Source organism: Danio aesculapii, chromosome 3 (genome assembly GCF_903798145.1).
Source record: "Danio aesculapii chromosome 3, fDanAes4.1, whole genome shotgun sequence".
Lineage (NCBI taxonomy): Eukaryota > Metazoa > Chordata > Actinopteri > Cypriniformes > Danionidae > Danio > Danio aesculapii.
In genome coordinates, this window is record NC_079437.1 from 15,397,613 (window position 1) to 15,410,872 (window position 13,260).

General features: G+C 35.1%; 1 protein-coding gene across 2 annotated transcripts in view; it reads left to right on the forward strand.

Moving 5' to 3' along the window:
• stk17al (serine/threonine kinase 17a like) overlaps positions 1–12,389 on the forward strand; it is a 29,541-nt gene extending 17,152 nt beyond the window's left edge. For both annotated transcript variants that reach the window (XM_056453242.1, XM_056453241.1), the window contains 5 exons: positions 3,302–3,446; positions 6,467–6,593; positions 7,273–7,321; positions 8,165–8,344; positions 10,683–12,389. In XM_056453242.1, coding sequence (XP_056309217.1) covers positions 3,302–3,446; positions 6,467–6,593; positions 7,273–7,321; positions 8,165–8,344; positions 10,683–10,950 — 769 coding nt within the window. In that variant the 3' untranslated portion in view covers positions 10,951–12,389. The remainder of the gene's footprint in view (positions 1–3,301; positions 3,447–6,466; positions 6,594–7,272; positions 7,322–8,164; positions 8,345–10,682) is intronic.
• Positions 12,390–13,260: the final 871 nt, after the last annotated feature.

The window sequence follows — 13,260 nt, forward strand, 5'->3', positions numbered from 1 at the left end:
GGACGTGAATTGCTGTTGCTTGATTCGAAGATAGATTGCTGTGGAAAGCATTTCCAAAGTCATTTTAAGTCCAACTACTACAGTACTTCTCATTTTGCTCTTGGTGGTCTCGGGTAGCGGATGAGCATGATTTTATGCCTGCTTTCTGTTCCAGAAACAAAGTTTATTTGAACAACAAATCTTTGTGTTCGCTCCACATTCTCAATGCTTCAGAACCAAAGCTTACCAGTCCCTGTCAAACATATTGGCATCCATCTCATTTACTAATTACCAGCGTTTGATTAGGTAATTAAAATAAATTAATGCGGGTTTTGTACAATTTAGGTTTACACTGATGTTTTAGTTTGAAAACACATAACTTTTGCTACGGTTTTCACATTACCCCGAAGTTTTCGAGCCCCGAAAATGATTCTGTTTGGGGCTTTTTCTCAATAATAAATACAAAGTTCAGTCTCATGCTTTCCTTGCAAGTTTATGTGGGAAAACAAACACCTTAGGACACGTCAGATAAATCTTCAAAGGCAACAGTGTACTTTATAACATCATTCACATCACCCTGGTTCTATTGTCTTAACAATAATATGAAAACCTGATACAAGGAACTGGCTATTTTCATTTTGATTTATTAACAATATAACAGACAACAGAAGTGTTGAGGCGTCGTATAGCTATGTATTTATATGACAGTCATCTTCACTGTATGCATATTTATAACAAAACAGAGCCTATAACATTACGGCCTCCTTTTTATTTTTATTGAAAAATATGAAATGTACCCTCTCTTTTGCTGAATATCAGTTTTAATAATCAATAATGGCAATCAATAATACAATAAGTTTATACAATATAGGAAATAAAGGCAAGCAATCAGTCAAATGTGCGGAATCGGTGTACGTGGTTGCATAAATTAATATATTAACTTATCTTTGCGCTCAGCCAAAACATGTCACCCGAGAGCAAAGGATGTATTAAAAAGACCAAAGAGTCATTAGATTGAGACGAGATGATTTAAATATCACGTTTAACAACTTTAGTGAGATGACATCCAGCGGTATATCTTTGAACTGTCCGACCTGTGCTGCTCTCATCTGGGTAGGTGTGCTCTCAGCAACCACTGACTGCCTGGAGCTCAGACGTGTGCATGCCAGAGTGTGTGCAGTCACGTGATGAGCATTTTCAGTGGTGCAGTGTGGACTGAGAGCTGTTCAGAAACGCTGTTTTAAAACTAAAACAAATTAGTGTAAACGGAGCCTTAGGCTACATCTAATTTGCATAGAATAGCTAGGTTTCCATCCTAACGTGAAGTGGATCTTTTCAAAGTGTGCAAAAATGAAACATTCTAATTCGGTGTGTATCGTTGTTAGAGTGGCTGGTGCTCGTATTGGTAACCTAGCAACCAACGCCAAACATAATGGAGTCACAGGAGTGTAATTTTCACTGTCAGAGTTTTATTTGCATTAACGCTTCACCGCAATTTTTGCATTAACACAAGTCCAAAACCGCCACAAGTGAGCATAACATTTTCACGCTTTTAAGGAGACTTTATTTGAAATTTGCCGTTTATATCCAATCGCGATTACTTCAAAATGCACAATAAAGCACAGATGATTTTGTTAGCTCGCATTGCTAGTTTTGTGATAAACAATCAATCTGTGCATGTCATTAAGAAAAAAAAAATTGCATGCCCTTGTAATCTTTAATTGAAATCTGAAAATGCACTTCAGCTAAATCATCCGATTATGTCTGTCTTAGGTGTTGGGCATGGCTAACATTTAACCACACCCCTCCAACGGTCGGTTCTGACAACAAACAGAAATGCTATTGAGGTGTCCGAGTTGTGATGACTCTTCTAAAACCCTTTCCCAATCTTTCTAAATGAAATGCCTACTTTACTATATCCAATCAGCTCGCAGTAGAACAAAACAAGCCACGCCCACTGTTTTATATTCCGTTTCTTGAGGAACTGCATTACAATATGGAAAATACGCAGCTTATATTTCAAGTTCATGTGGACTTTAACACTGATGGAAACCCAGCTAGTGGTTGTTTACATATTGCAGTATAGCTTTTGCGAAATGTTTCATTTAGGTACATCTTTAGGTCGCAATTTAAATTGGCACTTTTAAAAGGGAGAAGTAAATGCTGCTACTGTTTTCAAATTGCACCTAAAGATCTTTGTTTTGTGAACAATAGCTCATTTTAGTGTGAACATAAGGTCAAGGGAGAGAGGAAAATATGCATTTGCAAACAAAAAGCGTATTTGTGTGCACAAGGCCTTGGTTTACGCAATGGCTGCTGCTCTTGAGACCGTCATAAATCTGAGTCAGTCCATGGAACCACTTTATAGATGCTTCAAATTTTCACTCTCACACGCACAACCAAACCAAAACATGTTGTCCCGTACATGAAAGGCAGCAAGGACTTGACCCTGCGCATTAGCGGAGCTCTTCGGGGTTTGTTTTGCTGCTGTTACTTTGGGGGAATTTAGAGCGGAGGGTTCGTTCCATTAGGGTTGAGGGCGTGAGTTGTTGTGATGGGTTTGATTAAAGGGGGCCAAAAGGTTCCCAATATCCCAGTGTCCTTACTTTTATAAGCCTCGAGTGGATCATCTGATAAGAGATACCAAGAATTCCCTATTTATACAGCTGGCTTTAACTGTTATGTAACAGATACCGCACGCACAAATACATACAGGCTCTCTACTGTAGATAAAAAGCATGTACATGAGTGTTTGTGGGAGAGAGTGTGTGTGCGGCCTGAAATCCACTACACATGGCTCTGATTTTCCTGGTCTTTCATCGGGTAAAGGAGAATGCGTCTGCAAATCCTCATAGTCATGGTAACCCTTGCCACGGTTATGCAAGGGTGAAGATCCACCCCGTCTGCTGGTACCCAAAAGTCTTCTGTAATTTGAATAATTATCCAACTTTCTGGAGAAGCCCAATTATAATCTGTATTTATGAGCACAAACACCTGGCGTAGACTTCAAACATATCAAAGTGGGTGGTGTATGTGTGTGTACTGTTGATTTCTGGGTAATTGTTATGAGTTGTTGGAATTATTATTTTTAAGCTCATTTCATGATTGATACGGCAAATCCTGATGAGACTTTTCACACACCTTACCCTTGTGTCTGAGACTGATTCTCAGGTTGCGTCAGGGTGGGATTTTATGTCTCTAAATGTAGATTTATTTTTATAATTTTTTTTGGAACCATGAATTTGGTGATATATTTGAGAACTGCATTGTAATCCTCTCAATGTCTGTCTTTCTTTCTTTTTTCTTTTCTTTTTTTTTTTAGTGCTGCTGGAGGTGAAATTTTCAATCAGTGTGTTGCCGATAATGACGAGGCCTTCACAGAGAAAGACGTCATCCGATTGGCTAGGCAGATCCTGATGGGCGTGTCCTGCCTCCATCAAAACAACATAGTTCATTTAGACCTGAAGGTGAGTTTTAGGCCTTTTGTTCCTACACTCACCGGCCACTTTATTAGGTACACCTGTCCAACTGCTCATTATTGCAATTTTCTAATCAGCCAATCACATGTCAGAAACTCAATGCATTTAGGCATGTAGACGTGGCCTAGATGGTCTGCTGCAGTTCAAACAGAGCATCAAAATGGGGAAGGTGATTTAAGTGACTTTGAATGTGGCATGATGGTTGATGCCAGATGACCTGGTCTGAGTATTTCAGAAACTGCTGATCTCCTGGGATTTTCACTTCTGTCAGCTAAAAACTGAAAAACTGAGGCTACAATTCGCACTGGCTCACCAAAATTGGACCATAGAAGATTAGAAAAATGTTGCCTGGTCTAATGAGTCTCGATTTCACTCTTTTTACTCATCTTCTGATGGCTACTTCCAGCCAGATAAAGCACCATGTCCTAAAGCGTGATTCATCTCAGACTGGTTTCTTTAACATGACAATGAGTTCACTGTACTCAAATGGCCTCCACAGTCACTAGCACTCAATCCAATAGAGCACCTTTGGGATGTGGTGGAACGGGAGATTGGCATCATGCTGTAGATTTGTTGGCTGCACATGCAACTGCGAGATGCTATCATGTCAATATGGACCAAAGTCTCTCAGGAATATTTCCAGTACCTTGTTGAATCTATGCCACAAATGATTAAGGCAATTCTGAAAGGAGTCCAACCCGGTACTACTAAAGTGTACCTAATAAAGTGGCTGGTGAGTGTATGTATGCATTTAGTAGCCATGATGATGAAGCCACCCGAGGCCTGGAATGTTTTAAAACCTCATTTTGACAAACTTCGTTAATGTAAGATTGAATTAAGTCAGTTAAGTTAATGCATTCATATCTAAAATGTGAATACTGCACTTTTGTTCAAATATCCACACTCCATAATCGATTGATTTTTGTTTTATGTCAGCGTTTTTGGGCGTAACAAAGAATTGGGTCTACAAATAGCTTCCTTTCTTTTCTATTTGAGCTACAGTACAGTCTGGGTTGTTTTTTTTTTTTCCTTTTTATTTTTTTTGGTTTGATAATATCTATTATGTAACAGCATGAGGTGGAGGTCAGCAAAGACGTTAGATAACATGCAGGAATAATAATGGGACAGAATGACTTTTGATAGCGCTCTTAAAGATAATTAACCAGACATGTTTAAACGGACTCTGTTGTTATGATGGCGCCCAGAGGTTGGCACTAATTGTAATGTTTCTAATTTCATCAACTTTAGCCATTCAGGTGTGTAAAAAAGCTTTGAAAGGCTCTAATTTGGCATCTCACGCCTGATAGGTTTGTGCTGTTGGGTATTGTACTGAAGGAAAGTGCTCCTTTGAGCACGTTCAGCTGTGCACTTGAGGTTGAAACTCTTTGATTTACAGTAAACGTGGTGCTAAAAATGGGTACTTTTCATGTGCAACTATTAGCTTTAGTTAAACTAATTAAATGAGTAATTTTAACATTTAAAAATACCACTTTGAGGAGTGTTGTTTTTTTTGGGTAACTAATTCACTTGCTGTGTCCCAATTCTCATACTTGTTCTCATGCATCCTAAAAGTATGCACTCTTATTGCGAAGAGAGAAAAAGAATGTATGCAAAGCTTTGGGAAAAACTATTTGGTCATTAACTGACCAACATATTCTGCTGTATTGGAGATCCATCGGCACACTAATCTACCATTAGCTAGTCCCAAATAAATATCTTCAGGTGTTTGCATCTACTTGTTGCATTCAGCAATTATTGACTAAATGTGTTTTTATAACATTCATGATGACGTTGCAGATGAATTCACCAGTGTTAACATTCTAACATCAGGTTAGATATTAAAAAAATATGACATTGCGACAGACGATTAGAATATTTGAAGAGATTTTATTCATTTAGATTGACTGGTCAAGCCTTTTTCTATGCAGTGGATCTGCATAAACTATAATAAATTACAAGCAACAGTAAGTAAATAAACAGCTTTATGGTAATCTGGGGAGTCTAACAGTATTCAAGTACAGAAATTGAACAAATCAAATGTACAATAACATGGTCATCTGTGTATAAATAATAATAAATAATCTTTTAATGTCTAATTACTAATATAATCATGCAATGTGACTATTGCATGCACACACATTGCGATATCGATGCTCAAACGATATATTGTTCAGCCCTATTTGAAATTAATCAATCGTTTAAACCAGGGGTGCCCAAATTTTGTCTCATGAAGGATCAAAAACCAATCTTGATTGAGGGTGGTGGGCCGAAGTTAAATAAACCAAACTGTTATGTTAAGGCTGCCATGGTAAGGCCCTAATTTATTAATATTTTTAAAATAAATTTACTTTAAAAAAATACCATTTTATAATGCCAAATGCATTGAATACACTTAATTTGCTCATCGAGGATCCTTACAGTTTTTAAAATTCGATTCATACACAACATTTAATTGGAAAGTTTAATCATATTTTATTTCGTATTTCAACAATTACACAAACAAACAAAAGGGTGCATTAAAATTAGAAATGACAAGTTCTGTTGAAGACATTGGCCCTAACTGTACCATCATTCTTCCTCTCTTCTCAAATGGGATGGGTTTGTCCTGTGGGCCCTAGTTTGGTTCTCTCTCTTATCTCTGGTTTAAACCCTTAACCTAGGCTCTCCACCTTAACCATCAATCTCACACACCCACCATGTTTGTAGTTTTAAAGTTATATGCTCATGTTTGTAACTCTATTCGCCTCTGACTCGCAATTTATATTAGCCATTAGATTCTGCACTTTCAATTTGTACTCCTAGATCCTACACGCGACTCATTCAAATACTATTATACGATTTTTGACACAGCTACCGTCTTGGTTCAAAAGGAAGGGGAAAAAATGCATTAATGAATACCAACAACAGTGTATTAGTGTAGACAAGGCTTTGAAGTGCATGTTGTTTTTGTAAGGGAAGCTGTAATTCACACAGTTTCTTTTCTCTCACACTCGTAATGTCTTCTCCAGCCTCAGAACATCCTGTTGACAAGTGCTCAGCCGCTGGGTGACATCCGTATCGTGGATTTCGGCTTATCTCGGCGGGTGGACAGCGTGTCAGAGGTTCGGGAGATCCTGGGCACTCCTGAATATGTGGGTGAGTTGAATGGCCTTCATTTGCAAACCCTCAAACCTCCTGCACTTACAGAATACGGAGTAAAGGTGAACACTTGTCATCTTAGTAAGAGGAAGGGTGAAACGAAAGCATGTGTAGGACTAGTGAAACTTCACACGAGTGTTGACTTAGTCGTGACTCCCTTCAGTTGTAGTAAAGATCTAACAGGAAATGTTTGCTTGCCATATCTATGCTATATATGTGTTGACAGGATGTTTTTAACTGGTTTCAAACCTTTGAGTTTTTCAATTCTGTTGAACAACAATGAAGACATTTTGAAAAATGTTGGAAACCTGTTACTTCCAAATACTATGGAAAAAATACTAAGGCTTCAAAATATCTACTTTGTGTTCAACAGAAGAAAGACACTCATAAAGGTTTATAACCACTTGAGAGTGAGTAAATTTGAGTGAACTATCCCTATAATATCCCCCAACATTTTTATATATATATATATATATATATATATATATATATATATATATATATATATATATATATATATATATATATATATATATATATATATATATATATATATATATATATATATATATATATATATATATATATATATATATATAATAAATAAATAAATATATAATAAATAAATATGTTGTGAAGCATCATAAGACTTTTCGTTTCTTTCTCTCTCCTTCAGCTCCTGAGATCCTGGACTATGAGCCCATCAGCACAGCTACTGACATGTGGTAAGTTGACCTCTTTGAGTGGCCAGAGTCCATCAGTTTGACACACATATTAAAGTGTTATGTAAAGTCAATTAACACTGTGACGCTAAATGGGCCTATAAAAGCAGATATGAGTTGCATGAAGCATTTGTGTAATCTCTTTGTATAATAAATCTGTCAGTATGATCGGTTTATTAGCTTCTGATAGCAGTTCTTGGAATGTTCTCATGCAAAATGTGCTCATCACATGCATTGTTCCCCTTTTCATAGCTTTCATTAATTTGGTTTAATGGCATATTCACTGAATTATGAAAATTCTGTCATGATTTAATCACTCTTGACTGTTGTACACAAGAAGATATTTTGAAGAATGTTGAAAACCGGTTATCGTTGATCTCCATAATAGGGAAAACAATGGTTACCGATTTCTAACATACTGACAGTCACTACTCATTTAGATCATTCTTAAATCTGCAGTATGTAACCTGAGTTTGAATGTAGAATCAAAGTTTTTAGTATTATTGCCTTTACTTAAACAACTGTGGCAAGCTGATGATGGTTAATAATATTTTTTAAAAATTAAGCTAATATTTAAAATAATATGCAAGGATTTATAAAAAGCAGAGGAATTAAATGCTGGTTTATAATGCTCTATCTCTGCCGGTGTACATTTCCCATTCTGAGTGAAATTGTATATTGCAATATAGACCTTACGCTGGTGTGACATCGTTTTTTTTTTGTTTTTTTTTATGTTTATTTTTATTTTTTATTTTTTTTAAATAGTTAAAGTCTCATTTAAACTTTTTATTTATTTATGTGTTTATTGCTGTACTGATCCATGTCTCCTCTCGATTTCCCCTACAGGAGTATTGGGGTACTGACTTACGTGATGCTGACAGGCGAATCTCCTTTTCTGGGAGAAGAAAAGCAGGAGACCTTCCTGAACATCTCGCAGGTGAACGTGGACTATTCACAGGATGTCTTCCAGGGCGTCTCTGACCTCGCAGTGAACTTCATCCAGTCCCTACTCATCAAAAACCCCAGGTAAAAGACGCTCGAGGATGTTTTGTTACATAACCTGACTGACGTGTAATCTCACTCCTAAATCTCTCATTAAATGGTAATGAGCTCGGTTTAGAATGCACAGCCAAATTATCCCTGCAGTCTTACTGGTTTCCCACATCTCTGGGTTCTTTTGCTGCGACTGATGAACGGTGAAAGCGTTCTTAATTCTTTGGGTCTGTAACTAATGGCAATCCTGACAGGAACCGATAGTAGCACAGATTCTGATCCAGGACTGTAATCTGCACCTCATAAAACTTAATGCGTGTAGATCATCGGCACTGAGAAAGCAGGAGAGGAAAAATGAGAGCTTGAAGCTATGTGGAAAAAATTCCTCAGAGTGAGAGTAATTGGAGAAGGAAATAAAACTTGGGAACTTCAGCGCGAGCGAGGACTGATGGAGAAAGCAAAGGCTCCTGAGCACTTAGAGTGGTTGCAGTTTTTGCTTATCTAACAAAATAACTTATGGTAACGGTCCAAAGACTAGTACACCCAAATTTATGTTATAGAAAAATATTAAAGATACATTTAAAAATAAAGAAAAATCAAGAGAAGCAAAAAAAAAATTGAGAACTTTAGTTGAAATTTTGTAGGTTGCAATTTTGCAATATTTAGCTTGAATTTAATTGTATTATCTTTCAGTTTCTAATCATGTTTGGTGACTAAAATATTATTATTTTAATAAATATATATGTTTAATAAATCTGTTTTGTTTAAATGCACCAAAGTACATTGCCTATATTCACTGTGAAACAGATACACATTCATTTTTCAAAATGGGGTGTACTCAATTATGCTGAGCACGGTGTTAATTAATTTGTAGGTCTATTTAATTAGTTTTCAGAAAAACTAAATATAAATCTTTCCTTTTTGTGCATTTTTATTAGAGTTTTATAACTTATTTATTCATTTCAGGATCCTTAAATGTAATAAAACTATTTTTTTTTTACTTGTAATAAAAATACTTACCAAAAATCTTTTTATTAATAATAATTGATTCAATCTATTAACAGAAATTGTCAATGCTAGCATAACGTTTTTAAATTGTTTTATTGTTATTCTATTTATAATTAGACCTCTTTATGTATGTTTTTATTATGATTGATAATTTTTCCATTTACTAGTTATTTAAAACATTCAATTATTAGTTATTTAAATATTAAACAATGAGTATTATTTAATAATACTAATAACTTAATATTAATAGTTAATTATTTAGCACTTAGTAATTATTATTATTATTATTATTAATAGAAATCGTGATGATTATGATGATAAAAATTATGAATAATAATAATAATATATGATTATTATTATTATTAGTAGTAGTAGTTGTAGTATTATTATTATTATTAGTATTATTAGTATTTTTTATTTAGCATGTATTTGTTTATAATTGCATTTTATTTGTTTTTTTTATTTAAACATTTTCAATTTTATGTAACTGTGTGGATGTGTCTGTGTGAAATGAATAATGAAAATACTATAATAATAATAATAATAATAATAATAATAATAATAATAATAAATGTTGTTGTTGTTGTTGTTATATATAATAATTGATTCAATCTATTAACAGAAATCATCAATACTAGCATAACATTTTCTTATGTGTTCTCATACAATTAATACTTGGGTTTAATCGATCGTTTTTTAAAAACGGTTTATTATTATTTTATAATTGGACCTCTCATTTAAAACATAAAATTATTAATTATTTAATTAATATATAATAATAATATTTAATAATACTAATAACTTAAAATAACTTAATATTAGTTGTTAATTGTTGTTGTTGTTGTTGTTGTTGTTGTTGTTTATTATTATTAGTATTATTATTATTATTGATAATAATAGTGATGATGATGATGATGATGATAATAATTAATAATAATTCATAACTGTCAACAATTTACTATAATATTCATTATTTAGTCGTTGTTTATTTATAATAATAATAATAATAATAATAATAATAATAATAATAAAAAGAACAGTAATAATAAAAATAACAATTAACTATTAATATTAATTAAGCATTTATTTATTTATAATTATAACCACATTTATTCAAACTTTTTTAATTTTATTTAACTTTGTGTGGATGTGTCTGTGTGAAATGAATTATGTATATAATAAAATTGAAAAAGTATTATGAGTTGTATACTATATATATTTACTATAATATATCTATTTTGACCAGTCCAGGTTTATCTGTGATATATGGTACAATCTGAATAAACGCAGGTCTTATGTTGCACATCTAAAAATCAATCAGAGTGTTTTAACAGTTGTGTTTTCTTTCTCTCCATCTCTCCAGAAAGCGCTCAACAGTGGAGCAGTGTTTAAATCACTCCTGGTTAAGACTGGACTCTCTCCACCACACAGTAGACGCTCGTCTCGAAGAGCAGGAAGCCAGTCAGTCCGAATCAGAGCCCGAAAGCCCCGTCCCGTCCCCAGAACTGCTCATCCTGCCTTCATATCCAACCTTCCCCGGTCAGGGGGAGTTAAAAACAGGCCGGGACACTTTCAGCTTCACAGAACCCTTCTCGCCTCATCCCGAAATACAACAAGAGCTCATCTATTAATCACAGAATCTGAGGAACAGAAAATAAACTCAAATGGTCTAGTTTAAACTGGACATCATCATCAGATTGTGTGGGGTGTGTAGCCGTCCAGATTTATGAATGTGATGACCACAGAAAGTGTGCGTGTCTAAAACAGACCTAAGATTTCATCTCTTAAAGGGACGGTTCACCCAAAAATGAATTATTTATGATTTCCTCTCCCTCAAGTGATTTATGAAGTGATTTCTCCTGTTGAACACAAAAGAAGATATTTTGAAAAATGATAACCCTGTAACCATTGACCTACATAGTGGGAAAAACTAATTTTATAAAAGTCAGTTTGAAAAATGATAAAGATCTGTAACTTCCATAGTAGGAAAAACAAATTCTATGGAAGTCAATGGTTGCAGATTTGTAGCATTTTTCAAACTATCTTGTTTTGTGTTCAACTGAAGATAAGTGACGGATGAGTTTAAGAAGTGCCATTTTGGGTGAACTGTCCCTTTAAATAAAGCTCTTGTTCGAGGTTGCCAACTCTTTGGATCGCAGTAATGTACTGTTTCTGGTTTTAAAGTGGATCACACCTTCTCTGCTGTCTGAACACGCTCCAAAAATCAAGTCGGAGTCTCCTCTGGAAGTGCCTGCTGCATCCGAGGAAGGAAACCAACGCTCTGTTTTATTTCTCCTCATCGCTCTTCGTTTGAACTGTCGTGCTATGATATGCAATGAAGAATCGATGCTGCTTCCTTCCTCTGGACTGTAGATTGGACATCTTCATTCTGATTCTTTTCAAACAGATTCACAGACTACTTTCGTTCTAGCACTTTTGGTGGGGAAAAATTATATTAAAATCTCCCAACAAGCACAGGTTAATTCGTACAGCCATTGTGTGTTTGGTTTCTCACACCACTTGTTGTATTCATTCTGGTTCTTATTCATAATGAGTTTGCTATAATTGCACAAATGTCCCGTGTTTTTGTGTTTTGGTAGGGCATTGTTTGTTTTTGCCTTTATTTGTTTTAATATCTTCGGTGTATTATTTTTTTATGTCTGGAAGGGCATCGAGGAGGGAAATTTTCTAAGTTGTCAGTAATATTTTGGGTTTTCACCTGAGGGCTGACCAGGAGAGTTTCGGACTGTTGTGGGAGAGATGTGTTTGCTTTTTCAGAAGAACAGAGCATATAAAAAAATAAGAAAAGGCTTTGATTTATTGTATAGTTTTTATTTTAAAGAAAGGAATGTAAAAAAAAAAAGGTATTTTTCTACTGTTGTGCTATTTTATGATTATTATGAGAAAATAAATTGTAATATTAATTTAGATCTTTGTTTTCTTTTTTGTTTTTTAACCAGCTGTGCTTATAAAAAGTTTGCACTTGTGTCCAGTCGGACTACTTATATGTATTATTATTGGCATGCCTGGCAAGATACTGAAGAAAATAAATGATCATTTTTGTATTAAACTTATGAAGTGTCTTGTTTCTAAGTGGTACATAAATGGTGACAGATCAACTTGTTAATTTTTTTCTATCAATTATAAATTATAATGCTATACATCTATTTATATCAATGCTATACATACTTACACACACACACACACACACACACACTTTATTAGGTACACCTGTCCAATTGCTCGTTAACGCAAATTTCGAATCCGCCAATCACATGGCAGAAACTCGATGCATTTAGGCATGTAGACATAGTCAAGACGATCTGCTGTGGTTCAAACCGAGCATCAGAATGGGGAAGAAACGTGATTTAAGTGACTTTGAACGGGGTAGGGTCAAAATTTGGTGTCAACACCATGAAAGCATGGGTCCATCTTGCCTTGTATCAATAGTTCAGGCTTGTGGTGGTGTAATGGTGTGGGGGGTACTTTCTTGACATCACACAAAATTGAGTATCGTGTCAATTCCACAGCCTACCGGAGTATTGTTGCTGACCATGTCCATCCCTTTATGACCACAGTCCACAGGATAACGCGCCATGTCATAAAGCGCAAATCATCTCAGACTGGTTTCTTGAACATGACGAGTTCACTGTACTCAAATGGCTTTCACAGTCACCAGCACTCAATCCAATAGAGCACCTTTGAGATGTGGTGGAACAGGAGATTCACATCATGGATGTGCAGCTGACAAATCTGCTATCATGTCAATATAGACCAAAACCTCTGAGGAATAGTTCCAGTACCTTGTTCAATCTATGCCACAAAGGATTAAGGCAGTTCTGAAGGCAAAAAGGGGGTCCAACCTGGTACTAGTAAGGTGTACCTAATAAAGTGGCCGGTGAGTATATCTATCTATCTATCTATCTATCTGTAAACCAGTT